At 44.9% G+C, this 20,233-nt stretch overlaps 2 protein-coding genes across 17 annotated transcripts in view; one reads left to right on the top strand and one right to left on the bottom strand.

Annotated features, from left to right (window-relative positions):
* The window catches only part of C5H12orf56 (chromosome 5 C12orf56 homolog), a 100,701-nt gene extending 83,807 nt beyond the window's left edge, over positions 1-16,894 (bottom strand). For 5 of the 10 annotated variants that reach the window (XM_041757087.1, XM_041757089.1, XM_041757088.1 and 2 more), the window contains exon 1: positions 9,795-10,095. In XM_041757087.1, coding sequence (XP_041613021.1) covers positions 9,795-10,046 — 252 coding nt within the window. In that variant the 5' untranslated portion in view covers positions 10,047-10,095. Of the gene's footprint in view, positions 1-9,794; positions 10,096-10,399; positions 10,535-14,242; positions 14,393-16,757 lie in introns of those variants that run through there. The other 5 variants (XM_041757094.1, XM_041757092.1, XM_041757093.1 and 2 more) reach the window with 3 other exon arrangements.
* The window catches only part of XPOT (exportin for tRNA), a 42,809-nt gene continuing 39,366 nt past the window's right edge, over positions 16,791-20,233 (top strand). For 3 of the 7 annotated variants that reach the window (XM_041757085.1, XM_041757079.1, XM_041757084.1), the window contains exon 1: positions 17,443-17,766. The gene's annotated coding sequence lies outside the window, so the exon portion shown is untranslated. Of the gene's footprint in view, positions 16,930-17,412; positions 17,767-18,289; positions 18,469-20,233 lie in introns of those variants that run through there. The other 4 variants (XM_041757081.1, XM_041757080.1, XM_041757082.1 and 1 more) reach the window with 4 other exon arrangements.

Here is a 20,233-nt window from a genome sequence, read left to right as displayed (position 1 = left end):
TACTACTTTTAAAATGTAAAGGGATATCATTTATTTTTTACTTTTTAATTGAATATAATTGACACTCCTCATTTTTGTTTTCTATCTTTTTAAGATTATTTATTTGAGACAGCACGAGCAAGGGAAGGGGCATAGGGAGAAGGACAAGGAATCTCCCTGTTGAGCACAGAGTCTGATGCAGGACTCTCTCTCAGGACCCTGAGACCATGAACTGAACTGAAATCAAGAGTCAGATACCAAACCGACTGAGTTACTCCTTGTCTTCTGTATTTTGTGAGCAATTCTATATTTATCTTATCCCTTAGTCTTGGTTCAGATTTTTTCTATTGGCTTTAATTTCAGGAATAAAAACACTCTAAGCTCTTAGCAGTGGATTATCTAGTTTCTAATTTATCCAGTTCAATACATCATGGATTCTCTGAGTTCTACTACAAAATGCAAAATTGATGGGCAGCCGGGGTGGCTCAGCAGTTTAGTGCCACCTTCACGCCAGGAGCGTGATCCTGGAGGCCCAGCGTCAGGCTCCCTGCATGGAGCCTGCTTCTCCCTCTGCCTGTGTCTCTGCCTCTCTGTCTCTCATTAATAAATAAATAAAATATTAAAAAAAACAAAATGCAAAATTGAGAGATGCAAAATGTAAGATGAAGTTTCTGTTTTCAAAAAGCTTAGACTCTTCCAGATATTCAGTCAATGATTTTTTTTTTTTTTTTTTAATGACCTGCTATGACTGAGGCAGCTATATCTAGAGAGTCAAAGCATTGACTCTGAAGCCAGACTACTAGCGTTCAAATTCTGGTTCTGGCCACTTAGAGGATGACTTGGGCAAATTGTGTTTAATATTAGGTTTGATGAAGAATAGAGAGTCAATAAATCAATAACAAGTTGCTTAAGTTCTCCATACATCTATTTATTACATCTATTCTCAGATTCTTTATCTGTAAAGCTGAGCTAACAATATTATCTAGGGTTGTTGTAAGGATAAAGAAGTTGTCCCTAGTTAAGCACTTAGAACAGAGGCTGAGTGGCATATAGTAAGCACTCAGTAATTTGCAGTAGACATTAGAGCTGTTCACAAATATTCCTTTTATCTCTTGGAGACATGTGGGATGCATATATGGTAAAATCATATTTGCTGTCCCCCCTTTATTTTTAAGATCTTATTTGTTCATTTGAGAGAGAGTGTAGGAGAGCAAGTACAAACAAGGGGAGGGCATGGGTAGAGGGAGAGGGAGAAGCAGGCTCCCTGATCAGCAGGGAGCGGGACCTGGGGCTCAATCCCAAGACTCTGGGATGGTGACCTGAGCTGAAGGCAGACACTTATCTGATTGAGCTACCTAGGCACCCCTTTCCTCCCTCTTTTAACTTAAGCATATGCCATGTGCCTGACTCTGGCTAATGAAATGTGAGAAGTGACTGTCACTTCTGGATAGAACCTTAAAAATCAGTACATAATTGGGGCGCCTGGGTGGCTCAGTCAGTTAAGTGTCCAACTCTTGATCTTAGTTCAGGTCTTGATCTCAGGGTTGTGATTTTAAGCCCTGTGTTGGGCTCTGCTGGGCGTGAAGCCCACTTTAAAAAAAAAAAAAAAACAGTACCTAATTTGCCAGGTTAACTTCCTTCTGCCATGCTGATTAAGCAGGCATGTGCTGAGATGCAGTCCCTAATACTAAGATGTGTGACTCATTATCACATATCTTGTGACTAAGATGAGCAGAGCCTCTTGCTAATCCACAATCGACAAGTAACTTGAATGGGACAGACTTTATGTTGTGTTAAAGCCTTAAGACTTTGGGGTTGTTTGTTAGCGCAGCTTGACCTAGGCTATCTTGACCAATACAGTCATTCTGGGCACTGGGGGTACATCAGTGAATCAAACTGACAAAAACACAGGCCCTTGCAGAGTTTCTCAAAACTCAAAAACAATATCCAAACTATTCTATACAAACCATTAAGAAACCAAAATGATAAGAGATTACCACCTTTCTTCCTTCCACAGTGAGAGTTTTGAAAGACTACAAATGAATCAAAATAGAAAAAAGAAATGCTAGAAAAGAAAAGCAGCGTCCATAATATGGTTACATATCTTACATAACTCTTAACACCAAAATGCAGGACTCAGGTAAACAACACAGGGATCATCTCACACAAGCACAAAGGAAGCATGAAAAACGCTGACCCTGAGCATCAAAAGACCTGTGAGAATTTACTCTGGCTCCTCCGCTAACTGCCTTTGTGATGAGTTGTCAAGTCTCCAGGGAGCCTCAACACTTGGAACAAGGAAAGAGGATCTCTCCCTCAAAAAAGTGAACTACATGATGTATCTGAGCATCCGTTTATTCATGTATTCATTCTTCCAATTGACAAATAGTTATTGACCATCTCCTCTGTGTCAGGCAATATGACGCACAGTGACCCAGGGATGAATAAGACAGACAAGCTCTCATGGAGCTTACATTTACTATGGGAGAGAAGCAATACAAAGTCATTAAACAGATTAATCTTATAATGCTGATAGTGATAAGTGCTTTGACACTAACAGATGTGACAAGTGTGACAGAGGAATGGTACATTAGACTGGGTGGTCATGTGAAGCATCCCTGCAGATGTGATTCTGAATTTGGAATGTGACTGACAAGAAGGAATCAACCCTCTGAAGATCTGGAGAAAGAGTGTTACAGATAGAATGGCAAGTCCAAAGGCCCTGAGGCAGGAAAGAAGAGCATAAAGAGCTCAGGAAAGAGTGGGAGGTAAGTCAGAGACAAAGAGGTTATCATGGAGGCTCTTACAGACACTGAGGAGTTTGGAAGCTAATGGAGATTTTGAAACAGAACAGTGACATAACTAAATTTATAATTTATGTTTAAAAAGATCATCCCAGGGCAGCCCGGGTGGCTCAGCGGTTTAGCCCCTGCCTTCAGCCCAAGGTGGATCCCGAAGTCCTGGGATCAATTCCCACATTAGGCTCCCTGCCTGGGGCCTGTTTCTCCCTCTGCCTGTGTCTCTGCCTCTCTCTGTCTCTCTCTCTCTCTCTGTGTGTGTCTCTCGTGAATAAATCAATCAATCAAAAAAATTTTTTAAAAAAAGATCATCCCAACTGCTAGATGGAGAGGAATGAGTTTAGAGGCAATTTCAATAGTCTAGATAAGGGATTGGACAAGCGCATAAGTAAAAGGAGTAAGAAAGGTCATGGCTGGATATATTTTGGATGAGAAGTGTCAAGGTTCAGAACCCTCCCCCAAAATATAACACCTTGGTATACTGAATATTTTAAGCTGAAAGAATTGAGGAAACAGCAGATGCAGGAAACTCTCTCTGACCTTTTCCCACACCTGCTCCCTTGAAACAGGTCATAAGACCCCCATAGAAGAGGTGCCTTCCCTGTGCCCAAAACAAGAACAGTGAGAGGAATCCAAATAGCCCTTGCTAGTTTTTCCTAGTTTATTATTCTTAGTCATGCTCCCTTTTTTTATACTATCCTATTTTTCCGTGACTCTATTCTTCATCAAACCTAATATTAAACACACAGATTTACCTGTTTCTTCAGGTCTTCATTTCCTTATAAAGGCTTCCATGTCATGTAAATTTTATATCAAATAAATGTGTATGCTTTTCTCCTGTTAATCTGTCTTTGTCAGTTTAATTTTCAGACCCAGCCAGGGACCCTGAGAGGGTCAAGGAAAACTTTTTCCTCCTCTACACAAATCAAGGGGGTATGCTGATTGTTAGATGTAAGAAGTGAGAAAATTAAGGCTGATGGAAGATGATATTATTTCCTAAAATAAGGAAAGCTAAGGAAGGAGCAGATTTGCAGGTGGAGATCAGGAATTCTGTTTTTTAACATATTAAACTTGACAAACCTACTAAGCAGATTTTCAAGAATAAATGAAATAATGTATTTAAAACAGCTATTATCAGTGCTCAAAAAACAGTTATTTTCTTTACAAATTTACTAAATATCCTAAATTCAAGTGCCGTAATATGAAAAGAGAACATAATAAGTATGTTACAAATTCATAGTGAGCCTTAGTAGACTTAATGTATGTGAATAAAAACTATCAATAATAACATGTATGTAGCTCTTACCATGTGCCAAGTAGTTTTAAGTGTGTTACATTTATTAATGAATTTAATCCTCCCCAAAACTCTAAGGAAGGTGCTGTTCTCTCCATTTTACAGATGAGAAAGGAAGGCACAGACTAGAAGGTAAATAATTAAACCAAGTCTACACAGGTAGAAAGCAAAAGCTGAATAAAAATATCTTATTAAAAAGTGTATTATTAAATACCCAGTGTATATTGCAGATAATAAATTTAGAAACAGAAGAAAGAGATTATGTTGAACATTTAACAAATATTTATCGACCATCTCATCTGTACCAATCAGTGTTCTAGGAACCAGAGATACAGCAATGAACAAGCAGACCAAATGTCCTGTCTCATGGTCTAGCCAAGGGAAAACAACTATGAGAAAGAATGACGGGCTTCGCCTGGAAACATGTTGGCTCTGAAAACTGAAGTGGGGAAAGCGGGGATCAGTTGGCAAACTATTATGACCCCATCAGCACACAGTTTATGACCTGTTTCTGTTCAAGCCAAGATGTTTTTATTTTTTTTTTAAAGCCACTCAGGTGTCCCTGTTTTTACATTTTTTTAAAGCAAACCCTTTGCCCGTCATGGGGCTCAAATTCACAACCTCAGGATCAAGAGTGATATGTTGTACTGACTGAGCCAGCCAGGGACTCCTATTTTTACATGTTTTAAGAGGAAAAAGATGGGCAGCCTGGGTGGCTCAGTGGTTTAGCACCGCCTTCAGCCCAGGGTGTGACCCTGGAGACCCCGGATGGAGTCCCACATTGGGCTCCCTGCAGGGAGCCTGCTTCTCCCTCTGCCTATGTCTCTGCCTCTCTCTGTGTGTTTGTCATGAAACAAATTTAACAAAAATAAATAAAGTCTTTAAAAAGAGAGAGAAAGGGAAGGAGGAGAGGAAGAGAGAATTGGAAATATGAAGATTTGAACAACTTTGAAGGAGGAGGAAATGTTCACCCCAAGCAACAGGCCAGGCTGTAAAAGGTGCATTTGTTGCTTGTTCAGGAAGCCACATGGAGCTGGGATGGCTGGAGAGCCCATATTCACTGGGAGGCGTGGTAAAAAGAACAGACAAAGACAAGCAAGAAGTTAGAAGTGAAGGCTACTGGATTTTTTTTTTCCTCTATAGGTGATGGGATAGCAGTGAAGGAGAGTGAATTCATAGGAAATTCACTTTTGAATAGTTGCTTCTCACTTAAAAAAATATTTAATCTTAGAAGAGTTTACTCTTTTTTAATCTTAGAAGAGTTTAAAGAAATGTTTTGATGCCCACAACAAGAGCAGAACTTGAGAGCATTCTTCCAAAAGTAACTTTTAGGGATCCCTGGGTGGCTCAGCGGTTGAGCACCTGCCTTCAGCACAGAGCATGATCCTGGAGACTCAGGATCGAGTCCTGTATCGGGCTCCCTGCATGGAGCCTGCTTCTCCCTCTGCCTGTGTCTTCTGCCTCTGTCTCTCATGAATAAATACACAAATAAATCTTTTTTTTAAAAAAGTAGCTTTTAAAGGAATGTCAGCCTTTTTATAAAAGTTCTGCTCAAGCAACCTTAGAAACTCCTTCTTTTAGGAGATGAACCAGATCAAACAGCTACAGAGATCTCCCAGTGCACTTTAGGCTCATCTTTGCTGGAAGGGAAATCTCATTTGTATCTAATCCAAGTTCTGGTCTAACTTTTTGTTGCTGTTACCTTCCATTTTTTTTTTTTCCTGAGGGGAGAGAATGGATTTTTTTTTTAATTTTTATTTCTTTATGATAGTCACAGAGAGAGAGAGAGAGAGAGAGAGAGAGACATAGGCAGAGGGAGAAGCAGGCTCCATGCACCGGGAGCCCGACAACGTGGGATTCGATCCCAAGTCTCCAGGATCGCGCCCTGGGCCAAAGGCAGGCACGCTAACCCACTGCGCCACCCAGGGATCCCAAGAGAATGGAATTTTATCTGTATATTTGCAAATTATATTCTGAAGTGTAACTGTTAGAGGTGTCACGGAGCCAGGAGGGCTAGGGCCCAGAGGTATGAAGGACTGTTTTGCTTAAGGGCTTTATTACTGTGACAGCTAGAACAAAGGCAGGATGGGAACCTGAACCAACTGAAAGTTAAATAACGAGACTAATGTGTGCTGTGAAATGAGAAAACCTTTGAGAATGGAAAAGGGTGTCTAAAGAGTTAGCCTCAGAAAGAGGACAGCACCCTTAAAAAAAAAAAAAAAAAAAGGAGAGTAAACAGTTTATCTTTAAAGGAAGGAGGAACCGGTTCTAAAAAAACAAAGCTGCCTGGCACTGAAATCATGTCATTGAAGTGACTAAGTTGGTATGGATAAAAAACAACTTATATAACAGAGAAATCAAGAAAATTCTCCACATTGTGGTATTAAGTAAGGACCTGATGTTCACAGAGGGACAGTTAGTCAACTACACCTGTGGTTATTAATTAGCACTATACCTAGTCCCTTACCAGCAATTCTGATACCCCTATTTCACATACCCTGTAGAGCTATGCAAACCACTGAACTGCACTAACCCTGGATTATTTTTTAAAACCTTAGAAAAAGGGCAGCCTGGGTGGCCTAGTGGTTTAGCGCTGCCTTTGGCCCAGGGCGTGATGCTGAAGACCCGGAATCGAGTCCCACGTCGGGTTCCCTTCAGGGAGCCTGCTTCTCCCTCTGCCTGTGTCTCTGCCCCATTCTCTCTCTCTCTCTGTCTCTCATGAATAAATAAATAATCCTAAAAAAATTTTTTTGAACCTTAGAAAAAGAATTGGCTAAGGCATTTGTACTTGGCATGATTATATTTATTTCTCACTGAAACACTTTTTTTTAAAAAACGATTACCAATTTTTTAAAAAGATTTCTTTTTAAAAAAAAGATTTATTAATAAATAAATAAATAAATAAATAAATAGATAAATAAATTTATTTATTTATTTATTTATTTATTTATTTATTTATTCAATGAGAGACACACAGAGAGAGGCAGAGACATAGGCAGAGAGAGAAGCAAGCTCCATTTGGGGAGCTCAATGGAGGACTCAATCCCAGGACCCTGGAATCACGGCCTGAGCCAAGGGAAGGCAGACCTTCAACCATTGAGCCACCCAGGAGTCACTAAAATATTTCTTTATTTGAGGGGCAGGGCAAAGGGAAAGAATCTCAAGCAGACTCCCTGCTGAGTGGGGAGCCCTACGCGAGGCTCAATCCCATGCTATTAATGTTTTTTAAAATGAGTAATCATTGGGGCACCTGGGTGGCTCTGTTGGTTAAGCTTCAGACTCTTGGTTTCAGCTCAGGCTGTGATCTTAGTGCCCCGGGATTGAGCCCTGTGTCAGGCTCCCCACGCAGCAGGGAGTCTGCCTGAGATTCTTTCCCTCTCCATCCCCCCTCCCCTACACCCCTACTCCCCACACCCACTCTCTCCCTTTCAATAAGTAAATAAACAACATTGATAGGAAACGCTTCTGCATTTATTTGCTGTTGTAACTTATTACCACATAATCTGTGGCATTAGAAACAAATTTATTCTCTCATCTTTCTGGAGGTCAGAAGTCCACATGGTCCTCACTGGGCTAACATCAAGCTGTCAGAAGGACTGCATTTCTTCTGCAGGCTCTTGCCTTTTCCAGCTGCTAGAAGCTGCCTACCTACATCCCTTGGCTTCTGGCCCCTTTCCACCTTCAGAACCAGTAGTCTCTTGTGTGCAGCACTCTGCCTCCCTTTTCCACTTTTTGAGGATTTTGCGATTACATTGCCCCCCCCCCCCGATGATGCAAAATAATCGTCCTATTTTATCTATTTATTTATTTTAGCTTGTTTCTTTTTTTCTTTTTTCTTTTTTTTTCTTTCTTTTTTTTGGGGGGGGACAGAGGTTTCTTTGTTTATTGGACACTTTGGGGTTTTTTTTGTTTTGTTTTGTTTCTGTTTTTGTTTTAATTTCCCTATTTTAAAGCCAGCTGATTAGCTGGAACTTAATTGCATCTGGAACTTTAATTCCTCTTTGCCATGTAAAGTAACATATTCATAGGTTCTAGGGATATCTGTTGGGGGCCATTACTCTGCCTACCACAACTTTAGCCAGAGTTAAAATATATTGTACACAGTGGACATTCAATCTATCAACAATGCTGAAATCTTAGATTTGTTCAACACCTTTGCACATTCTCCTATATGCCTGAAAGGTAAATGTTGTACATAAAGGATGACCAAATGAATTGGCACGCCTTTTGGGAGGAATCTTGGCTTGGAGGCCTAGGAAACTTTACTGTACTTTTCAGTTTCTGACAGCTCAAAAGAAAGATATATAACAACTATTGGAATACATGTACTGTGTCTTGTTGGGTAGAGTAGCAATATCCTAAAATCATTACGTTTTGTCAAAACGATAAATCATTATGTTTTGTCAAAACGATAAATGTTAACACTGCAGACAGAAAAAGCTGAGTATCTAATGTTTTAAAAAGCATTTGATAAAGGAAATTAATTTTTTTTAGTTCAAGAGAATGAAAATCGTGGAAGTGAGGAAAAAGGCAGTTTTGCTTCCAACTTTTTTTCTTTAAAGATTTATTTATTTATTCATTAGAGACAGAGAGAGAGAGTCAGAGACACAGGCAGAGGGAGAAGCAGGCTCCATGCAGGGCCCCCCATGCGGAACTCCATCCCGGGTCCGGGATCATGACCTGAGCCAAAGGCAGGTGCCTAACCGCTGAGCCACCCAGACGCCCCTTGCTTCCAACTTTTAATCAAAAACAAACAACTGTGCATAGTGATATTAGCCCACAGAGGTATTTTAAGAGGAAAGAAAGGCATTATTTTCACTAAATGTTATCCTTTTCTTGCAGATGTGTTGCAAACAATCTATGCTGGTCTTGGCAAAACAGCCCTACAGAGTCTTGCCAACTTCTCCCTTGGGGGATGCAGAGACTGGAGGGGGAGGAGGAGGGGTTGGGTACAAGGCTAGACACCTGTCCCCAGTGGAAAAAAGAGCACACCTGGAGAGTTGCTCAGACAAAGGGAGCCAAGGGGGAAAAATAGTAATTAGAGAGGAGACTGCTTCCAATCTGTTGCTGGTTTATAAGGTAAATGTATTTCTGAAGGACAAGGATACAGTAGCAGCACACTAAAAACGGGGACAAGGAGTATCTGTGCCAGATTGTATCTTCTTGAAGAAGTTCTGAAGCCCAGGTTGGATCAAGTGACCTGCCTGAGATTGCCAGGCTTCCTGAGCTTGTCTCATTCATTCGTTCATTCACTCACTTATTCATATTGAGCCCCTAGCCTGCTCTAAGAGCTGCTGATTAAGAAATAAAGAAGGCATAATAGTACTTAGCACACTGCATTGATTTGCATTGGTTTTGGCTTTTTGTGTCTCCCACTGCAGCTTCTAGGAAGGGGCCACTACTTTTGATCCTCAGCGTCTAGACAAGTGGCTGCCACAGGCTAGGTGCTTAATGAACGAAAAAATGACTTTAAAGCATACTCTTGATAGAGGGCTGTGTTCTCAAACCTGTAGCACTCCGGGGGGGTGGGGGGCAAGGGGTGAGCGGTGCATCCTGCAGGCCACAGTTGTCCCGGGGCTGCTGGACCTCGGGTAAGTGAAGGAAGCGCGGCAGGCGAGGAGGGGTGCAGCGGGGGAGGGCGGCTCCTCCTGCCCCTCCCGCCTGCGGACGGCTGGAACCGGGACCCCGAAGGCCGTCGTCCCCAGCCCGCCCCCGCGCCTCACCAGCTCGATGGCCAGGACGTCCCGCAGCGCCGCGGCTCGCCGGAGGCCCCGGGGCGGGCTCTCCGCCAGGTAGATGAGCCGGTCGCTGAGCACCACGTACTGGAGGCTGAGCCTCTCGGCGTCCGACCCCACCAGGCACCGCTCGCAGGCGCGGACCGCGTCGTAGACCTCGGGCGGCAGGTGCCTCCGCAGGAAGGCGTCCAGGCGGCTGTGCGTGCGCGCGGGGAAGCCCGACCTCGCGGGGCCGGCCATGAGCGGGGCGCGGCGGGGGACCCCGGGGAGGGGGGATGGCGAGATTGGGAGGATAGAGGGGTGGGAGGGATAGGGGGATGGAGGATGGGGGGATGGGGAGATGGGAGAGATAGAGGAAAGGGGGGATGGGGTGGAGGGATGGAGGGATGGGGGCGGGGGGGTGGAGGAATTGGGGCGGTGGGGAGCTGGGGGGATGGAGGGATAGAAGGATGGGGGAGTGGGGGTGGGGGGTGGGGATGGGGTGGGGCAATGGGGGGATGGGGAGGATGGGGGTGGGTGGGAGTGGGGGATGGGGGGTTCCTGGGTCGGGGGATGGAGGGGTCCCTGGAGCCGCCGCCCCCGCCCGTGCCAACCTCAGACAGCGGCGGACCAGCCGGCGCGCTCGTCCCTCGGGGAAATCATCCTCCAGCGGCCGTGGGCTGCCGGGCGGACATTCGGGGGCGCTCCACCCAGGCCACGTACAGAATCCACAATTGCAAGCTGCTTGTCTATTAGAAACGAGATGAAAGTTACTGGTGTATTCTTACATGCGTAGAACAGCCCTAGAATCCTATGAAGACCAATCACGCAGTGTGTTACATTGCCTGGTAACAGTCCTCTAGTCATTAGTGTAAACGCAGGTCTTTTCTCTCCAGCTAATTGAAAGCGCCCTCTCTCTCTCTCTCTCTCTCTCTCTCAAGGAAATCTTATTGATTTGGCAGGCCCAAACCTAATGGGTGTGCGTGTGTTCCCAAGGCTTAGGACCAAGTCCTGTGGACCGGCAGTTCTCTGTGTAGGATTGTTGGACCCTGGCTCACGGGTGCCAACGTGTCCTGGTGGACGCCCCAGAGACTCAGACCCCAGACAGGCAGATGCAATTAGCAAGAGGGTTTATTGGACGTTTGCGCAAACGGGCTCTCCGCCTCCGAGGAGGAAGAGAGCCCCGATTAGCAATTACAGGTGTCTTTTAAAGGTAAAAGAAAAAAAACGCTTAAAGACCAAAGAACCGTGGGAGTCGCATAGCATCCAGGTTGATTTCTCAGAAGGTCAACATGAACCTATTCAGGGACATTCCAGTCAGGGTGTGGGGGGAAATGGTTTTCTTATCACAAACAGAATGCTTTTTGTTGCTAAAACTTCAGGAAGACACCTGGATGGGCTGCCTCTGGATTAGGGCTGATCCTACGTACAGGGGGGGTTTCTTCAGGATCAACGAAGGGATGAGGCCTACATCTTGAAAAGCTGAAGACCAGCGGTGGAGGAATGCTAATTGTCACCCTTGAAGCTGCAGGACAGTACAAGTATTGCTTCGTTTTTACAGATAAGGAATCACTTATTATAAATGAGATTGAATAGACGAGAAGGGCACACAAAGCAAAAACTTGTCTCTAATAACCATAGGTAGCAACTTTCATTATGATTTCAAATTCTAGAAAAGTCATCCTCTCTCCCTGCCCATTCACCCAAAGAAATGGTACCCGTTTGTATTTTTGCTCCAGCTACCCACAACTCAATCAAATTGTATATTCTTTTTTTTTTTTTTTTAAGATTTTATTTATTTATTCATGAGAGACACAGAGAGAGGCTCCCTACAGGGAGCCTGATGTAGGACTCGATCCCAGGTCTCCAGGATCAGGTTAACTGAGCTACCTGGGCTGCCCCCAAATTGTATATTCTTTATTGCAGTTCATATTCTCCTTATTTTGCTGTTATCTACTGTATGGTGTAAATAACTTCAAATCTTTCGTGGAAAAAGTATAAAAGATTAAAATACATAAATAGATATTGTAGAGTAAGTCAGTGCAAAAAGAAGCTGGGGAGAAATGTTTGGGTGGCTAAACAAATCTGAGGAACTCAATAGCAGCAAAGGAAAATTATTTCTTTTATCGGAGAAATTGTATATAGTGACTAAGGAGATAAGTGCCACCTGCTGACAAAACTTAAATGACCTAGCATTCCAAGTTTCTTAGAATCTGATTAGACATCTGTCTGACTCCTCATAACTTCATAGGTGGATAAGAAGGGAGCCCAGAGGCATGACTGTTTCCTCTAAAATAAAGACTATTCCATACCTAAACTACTCTAAACAGTTTGTTGCCTCAAACCAACCAAAGGTAAAGGCCTTTCACCTTTGCCAAATACCTGCTTCACAAGAGCCGCTCAGAAGCAAGGGACTACATTGGAAATGAAATGTGAAGCCCAGGTAGGGCAAAAAGCCTCACTCCAAGCTGCTGTTTAGTGTCCTTCAGGCTTTTGCTTCATACTCAGGACTAAAATAACTTCACTGGGAGTAGAAAAGACAGTATACCTGACCTATCTGCCAAGAAACCCATCAATTGTAAGCTTTTGGTGACAAGGGCACTAGACTTAATAAACATTAAAATGAAGCACATGAAGAAGGGAATTTGACAAAAGGAATGATGGTTAAGGTGACTTCAATTAACTTTTAAGTTTGTGGCACACAGAAAAGGCAGTGTCATGGTTTCTAGGCACTTAATGTTCTGTATTGTTGCCACAGTAATAACAAAGTTCAGATCTCAGGAAAGGACATTATTAGTGGGAAAAAATCATGGGATTTGGAGTCAGGAGAACTGGATTACAGTGCAAACCCTGCTGCTCACAATCTGTGAGCTTTCCGGAAAGTGTCTTAACCTTTTTGGACTTCAGTTTCATCATCTATAAAATGAAACTTCTGATACTTGCCTGCCCAACCAATAAGTTGGTATGATGATCATGTACAGTGAATTATGAATTATGAATAGACATGTATTCATGATTCATATTTTCTTATCTTTTGATAAGCTTTATATGGATAATTAAATACCTCCAAGATAGGCAATTACTCTTTAACGTCTAAGTCCATCTAAAATCAAGAAGCACTCGGTACAGTTCCTATGCAATCAAGCACTAATAGACGTATCTTGTTAAAACTATCAAAAGTAATGGAACATTATGCACCCAGAACTAATCCCCAAGTCACTCTCCTTAACCAGAACTTTCACCAGAACAGAGTAGCCTTAGGTAGAGGGATAGTCAATACAGCTAGTTTAAAAGGGCAGCACAGCGGCACCTGGGTGGCTCAGTGGTTGAGCATCTGCCTTCGGCTCCAAGTTTGACCCCAGGATCCTGGGATCCAGTCCCATATCAGACTCCCTGCAGAGAGCCTCCTTCTCCCTCTGCCCGCCTATCTCTTGGCCTCTCTCTGTGTGTCTCTCATTAATAAATACATAATCTTTAAAAAAATAAAATAAAAAATAAAAGGGCAGCACAGGACCATAGAGCCAGATGACCTGGGTTCAAATTTCAGTTCTCACATTCAGTAGCTAAATGATCTTGGACAAGTTACTTTAATTTCTTAGGGCCTTAATTTAATTTTTCCATACGTGAAATGGGGTAAAAGTACCAACTCCAAAGAGTTATTGTGAGGATTAACAATATTTCTGGAAAAAAAAATATTTCTGGAAAAAAAAACAAAAATCAAAAAACAATGTTTCTGAAGTACTTTATGACAGGTACCTGGAACCGAGTAAACACTAAGTATTTTAAAAATAAATTGAGTAAGTGTGTGATTTCCTGGTGTATATATATATATATGGTCATTTGGTTCCGCATATAAAAAAGTAATATCAAATTCTCTGTTGGATGCTAGCCTTTTTAAATTTTAGATTAAAGCTCAAGACAAAAACCTAATCTACATATATACACACAGACAAAAGAAATGGCATTTTTTTTAAATTACGTTTTTGGTGGATAAGTGATCATGGGTCATAAGAACCCTGTAAGGATTTCAAACCAGAAATATACTTCAATCTAAGGATCCCAAGTGTTCCTATCTCCCAGTTTGAAACTCAAGACGGTATGCATAGAAAGAAACTTGAAATCTGTAGTAGGTAAATAGAACCTGAATTTTTAAAAGATGTCTGATTTAGGAATCTTTTGGTATTTATTTCTATTCAGTATCAATGAATACTGACCATTTAAATAACTATTAACATTAGCAGTCAGCTGACATGAAAGAGAGATGTCATTGTAATGAACCCTAAGGGACTATATATACAGTCTTTTGGATTAAAAATTAAAAAAAAAAAAAAAAACCTTTTTCCTTTACTAAATAATGCTTCAATGCTCTATTCTGCCGCAGGCTTCCTGCTTCACATTCACTTCCTCTAAAAGAAACCAAAGATTGGACTAGGACCAGTAAAGACAGCTTATCTGACCTATTTTCCAACTTCTTTCTCTGCCAGGAAACCCATCTTGGGTCAATGAGCTTTTGGTGACAGTGGCACTGGGCTTAACAAACATCTAGATGAAGCATATGAAGAAGAGAAGTTGACACAGAACTCAGTGGTTAGCAGCTCAGTTATATTATTTTTGATTCAAGTAAATGCATTTCACAAGTATTCACTGAGAAATCACTATCCTATAAACAGAATCAAGATAAGATTTATTTTCAGTCTTCAAGAGTGGACTCATGGGTAAGACAACCACACAAATTTAACACAAAACAAAAACACATTAAAATATATTTGTGTCATAAAAGAGGTTGAATAAAAAAAGCAACATCAAAGAAATGATTAAACAAACCTAGTTGAATAAGGGACATAGCATTCAATATGTGCTCAAAGAAAAAAAAAATGCTCAAAGAGTGAATGAAACCATTTTTTTCCTTTTATTAGAGTCAGTTTTGAGTTTTATTTTTAATATTTTTCTGATTATGAAAATACTACATGATCACTGGGGAGGATTTTTTTTTTTTTGCCTTTTTATGTGTTACTTTTATTTTTTATTTTTTTTTTATTATTTTTTTTTTATGTGTTACTTTTAAAAATTAAATTCCTAACATATTGTATATTATTAGTTTCAGGGGTAGAGTCCAGTGATGCATATAATACCCAGTGCTCAACACATCACATTGTGGAGGATTTTTTAGTGTCCAAAAATGTACAAGGAAAAAAAAATCATCTGTAGATGATCTGTAATCTCACTACCTAGAGATAACAACCTTCCAGTATAAATGAAGTGGGTTTGAATCCCAGCTCTACTATCTTTTATGTACTTCAGTTTCCTTATCTATAAAATACGGATAATGATAGTACCTACATCATAGAATTGTGAGGATTAACATATGAACACTTAAAGCTGTTTCTGGCACATAATAAATGCTCCAAAATGTTGGTAATTAATACATAAGAACATTGCCATGTCCAAGTAAATATGCTTTTTTTTTTAAAGATTTTATTTATTTATTCATAGACACACAGAGAGGCAGAAACACAGGCAGAGGGAGAAGCAGGCTCCATGCAGGGAGCCCAACGTGGGACTCGATCCCGGGTCTCCAGGATCACACCTCAGGCTGCAGGCGGCACCAAACCGCTATGCCACCAGGGCTACCCCGTAAATATGCTTTAAATTAAAATAACGACAGTGTTATTTATCAACATTTTGATAGCTGGCATTTATGTTAGTCTATGATGAGAAAGCCAGACTATAAGGTGGTCAAATTTCAGGTCCTCTTTAGTTGGATTCCACCAAGTTCTTTGTTTCAAGATAAAATGAGCGGGGATCCCTGGGTGGCGCAGCGGTTTGGCGCCTGCCTTTGGCCCAGAGCGCGATCCTGGAGACCCTGGATCGAATCCCACGTCGGGTTCTCCCGGTGCATGGAGCCTACTTCTGCCTTTCTCTCTGTGTGTGACTATCATAAATAAATAAAAAATATATACATATGAGCTTTTGAGGAGTCTGGATGGCTCAGTTGGTTAAGCATCTGCCTTCATGAGCTCAGGGTCCTGGATTCAAGTCCCACATCAGGCTCTCGCTCAGTGGGGAGTCTGTTTCTCTGTCTCACTCTCCTTCTGTGTTCTCTCCCTGTCTCAAATAAATGTTTTTAATTTTTATTTTTTTAATATTTTATTTATGTATTTATTCATTCATGAGAGACACAGAGAGAGAGGCAGAGACACACACAGGCAGAGGGAGAAGCAGGCTCCCTGCAGGGAGCCTGAGGTGGGACTCGATCCTGAGACTCCAGGATCACGCCCTGGGTCAAAGGCAGATGCTCAACCGCTAAGCCACCGGGGGATCCCCAAATAAAATGTTTTTAAAAGAATAATGTGAGTTTTCAAAATTGAAAGATTTTAGAAATCCTAGATATTTGAACTACCATAAAGGGCCAATGCTCCTAGATAGGCTGTCGATACAAGGTAAATGGAACATACATAGATTGAAGATTTTGGAGCCACTCTAGGCTCTAGACTAGGATTAACATTGGGTCTCCATAGTTCATAGCTGACCAACACAGGTAATGTAAGAACCAATCCGGGCAATCATCTATTCATTGAGTCGTAATAACTACAGGGTGGCACTGTCCTATGTGCTACACTCCGGAGATATACTGAAATAGGACAGGAATCCTTGCCTGGCATTTCAATTTTTTTTTTCTTAAGATTTTATTTATTTATTCATGAGAGACACAGAAGAGAGAGAGGCAGAGACCCAGGCGGAGGGAGAAGCAGGCTCCATGCGGGGAGGCCTACGTGGGGCTCGATCCTGGGCCTCCAGGGTCATGCCCTGGGCTGAAGGCGGGCGCTCAACCGCTGGGCCACCGGGGCTGCCCCTCGCCTGGCATTTCAAAATCACAGACGTGATGCAAAAGTGATGGGAAACACCGTGTGAAGCGAGCGGTGCAGCGCCCTGCACGGGGTCGCCGAGCGCATGTCGCTGCTCGGGGGTTACCTTCACTTGATCCTGCCTGTCCTCCGGACTCCCCCTGCCAAGACCCGTTTGTCACTGCGGCCTGCGTGACTGCAACCTAATCCGCAGCGAGGAGTCAGCAATGCAACTAAATCCTGAGCTCCCTGCGTGCAAACGCGTGTCCCCAGCGCAGCGCGCGCGGGAGCCCTCCAAGGTCAGGCCCGCGGTTGCCCCGTTGGGCGGGTGGCGCAGCTGGTGCAGCAGGTGGGCGGGCGCGGGGCGCACTCGCGGGCCACGAGGTCGCGGCTGCAGGGCGTCCCCCGAGCAGGACGCCCTGGCGACGCTCTCGCCTTTTCACCCAGGACGGCGCGTGCGAAGCCTGCGGGGCGCTAGGCACGCGGGCCCACGGCGGAGCCACGAGCCACCGGCCCCGCGCGGCCCGCAGCGACCGCCCCAGCCGGGCCCCGGCTGCCCCGTCCTCGCGGCCCCCCTCGTCCTCGCGGCCCCCCCGTCCTCGCGGCCCCCCCGTCCTCGCGGCCCCCCCGCGGCCACGCCCCCCGCGAGACCCGGCGGCGGGGGAGGGGCTGGCGCCGGCGCCCCGTCCCGGCATGCACCGCAGGCCCCGCGGGGCGCCCGGAAGCGCCCCCGCCGCCCGTTGCACGCCGGGAGTTGTAGGCGTCCGGCCGGGGTCCGCGGCCCGCGGTCCCCGCTCTCCATGAGGCTGCTGGGGCTGCTGGCCCGCGCGGCGCCGACGCGGGGAGCGCGCTTCGCGCTGACTCAGCGGCGGCGGAGGCGGCGGCGGCGGCGTTAGCCGGGCCCTCGCGCTCTTTCCCTTCCTGGGGCGCCGACCCCGCCCGCCTGCTGGCTCGCCTGCCGGCCGGGCGCCACGCAAGGCAAGGCGCCGGGGGACGCGGAGGGGCGCGCGGCCGCGGCAGCTCGGGCCCCGGCCGCGGCGGACGACGACGGCGACCGGGACGAGGGCCGCTCTCCGCGCTCCGCTGGCCAGCCCTCGGGGGTGCAGGCGGGGAGGCGGGATGGAGCCGTAGGGAAGGTGACTCGGGGCTCGGGGCTGCCGGGGAGCTGGCCGGGCGCGCGGGCCCGGGGGGCGGAGGGCGCGGGCCGCGGAGGGGGGTGCAGACCGGGGAGCGGTGAGGGACGGGGGTGCGGGGCGGGCCCGGGAGCCCCCGCCGGGGAGGGGTGCGGGCCGGCGGCCTCGGGCCGCTGCCCCCGACGCTGGGCGGACGCGGTGGCGGAGCGCGCCCCGATGCGCCCGCCGTTGCCCGGTGTTTCATCACCCGAGCTGCCACGAGGCTCCCTTTCGGGAGGGAGGGAGGGCGGGAGGGACGGGGCGAGGCTGTGGGGTCGGCAGCGCCCGTGGCCCCGCAGCGTTTGGCGCGAGAGCGGCGCGTCCCACCGGCTCCCACTGCAGGGACCTCAAACTTGCTCAGCCCCCAACCCCCACCCCCCCCGCCCCAGGACTAGAAAAAGGGGGGGGAGAAAAGTGATATTTCTGTGCAGTAATTTGCCAGCACAGACACGCCATTTCTTCTCTTCCCTTCCTCGCCGTTCTGCAGGATTCGACAAGCGTGATGTTTCCCTGGAACCAGAAGACACGAGCACTTTTTTTTTTTTTTTTGAAAAGTGCTAATTAGTTGTTACTGGGGGGAAGTTACGTTTTACTAAAGCGACTTGTCAGCGTGGTGCTAACAAGACTGGAAAGATTCAGCCCCGGTCTCTGAACAGTCTTTAGTAGGTGTGGAGGGATTTCCCCAGATGGCTGGATTTTTTTTTTCTTTCTTTTTTCTTTTTCTTTTTTTTCATTTATTTGATGGCAATCAAAGCAAAGCTGGGGCTGTTTTCAGTGTGGTGCTCGCCTTCCCCGGGAACAGGACTAGATAGATGCGTAGGTGAAGGGTTTATCGCATTGTAACAAAGGTCTGAGCCTGCACCTCTGTGCCCCGCCAGCACCTCACCTGTTGGTGCGCGGCCTCTCACCTGGGGACTGGGGACCGGGGACCGGTCACCTTTTTGCACAGGTTGTCACTCACCACTTGTTTGCACACATGTGGGTGCTTAACCGTTTTATGGTTATGCGTCCCCGCATATGGATCATTACGCAAGTTCCCTCTCTATGGGGGATTCTTTATGTGCTGACAACTGTTAACAGGTTTCTGTTTCCTTAGGTTATGGACTAGCCGGGGTGGTTTTTTTTTTGTTTGTTTTTGTTTTTGTTTTTTTTTAAGGCCAGTGCTGTGTTTTTTTTGCTTGATTAAAGGTACTCAACCACACTTAAGCAGTTTTCCCTTCATTTCAGGGAGTCTTTTAGAGAACCTTTTAATCTGGGATTCACAGAAACTCACATTTTCTTTTTTTGTGTTTACATTTTTTTCCAGGGAATCATTAGATCTTCTTGTTTTTTTGGCAGGGATAGAGGAGGAAAATCACTGCCTTTTTTTTGTGTGTTTTCCCATCTGTTCAAATGCCCATTGATTAGTATGAGATGGTAAATCTAGACTGCTCCAAGTAGGTCCCATCCCCCACGAGACTAGCTCTAAATTATGATCTATTAAGGACCCACTGTGTGCCAGACATCCCTTACATTACAACTTTATGAGATACACATTCTCTTTTCCAGTTCATAGAAAGGGCTCTCTCTCCCACATTTCCTATTTGTCCATGTGGCCCCAGTTTAAAAACGACTAAATTAGAGTACAAACCCAAAGCCTATGTTCTATGTCCTAAGGGCATAATGACAGATATTTAAGGTATCCCTTTCCCTTTAAGATTTTTGAGAGAAAACTTGTAAGCAGGCAGTGACAACATATCAGCACTTAACAAGGGGCCTTTAGTCCAGTTTGGGAGAATTGAACAATAGGGGTCAAAGAAGTGTCCTTGAAAGAGGTGACCCCTAAGCCGAATTTTGAAGGACAGGCAGGAGTTAACCAAGTAACAGGAAAAGAGCAGTGAGTGCAAAGATGAAAGTCAGAATACCACTGACCTGGCTGGGTTGTGGTGCCAAGGAGTGAGGAGTCCTTCAAAAGAGTTTGGATCTTAATCACGAGGGCAGTGGGGAGCTACGCTGCCTTGCTGTAGTCTGCAAGTATGATAGAAATCATAAGGGAAAGGGTTGAGCTTTTCTCTCCAAGGGCTCTCAGCACATAACCTGACTTAGCATTTGTTTCAGGCAGGCCCAGGGGAAGACAGAAAAGCATATTGTAGCTGGGGTCCTCTAACCTGGATCAGATACTGGCCTCACCGTTCCAAAAAGGCTGTGCACCCTCACCCTCTGCCTTTAGGCTCTGGTTTTCTCTTTGCTGTATGATAATTAACACCAGGGCAGGTAAAAGCCCTACAGCTTTTTGATGGAAGTAGTAGGATGGTCTCCCTACCCCATAGGTATTGGGAGAATGAATTTGATTTTTCACATCATTTAGAATTTGTTCCTTGTTCCCTCATCTATACATTCTGTCAAAAACCAAGTTGCCTTTTGGGGCTTAAATCATGTTCTTTTTTGAGAA

Source organism: Vulpes lagopus, chromosome 5 (assembly GCF_018345385.1).
Source record: "Vulpes lagopus strain Blue_001 chromosome 5, ASM1834538v1, whole genome shotgun sequence".
Taxonomy (NCBI): domain Eukaryota; kingdom Metazoa; phylum Chordata; class Mammalia; order Carnivora; family Canidae; genus Vulpes; species Vulpes lagopus.
The sequence above is the reverse complement of the archived record's forward strand: the minus strand, read 5'-3'. Positions and strand labels throughout refer to the sequence as shown.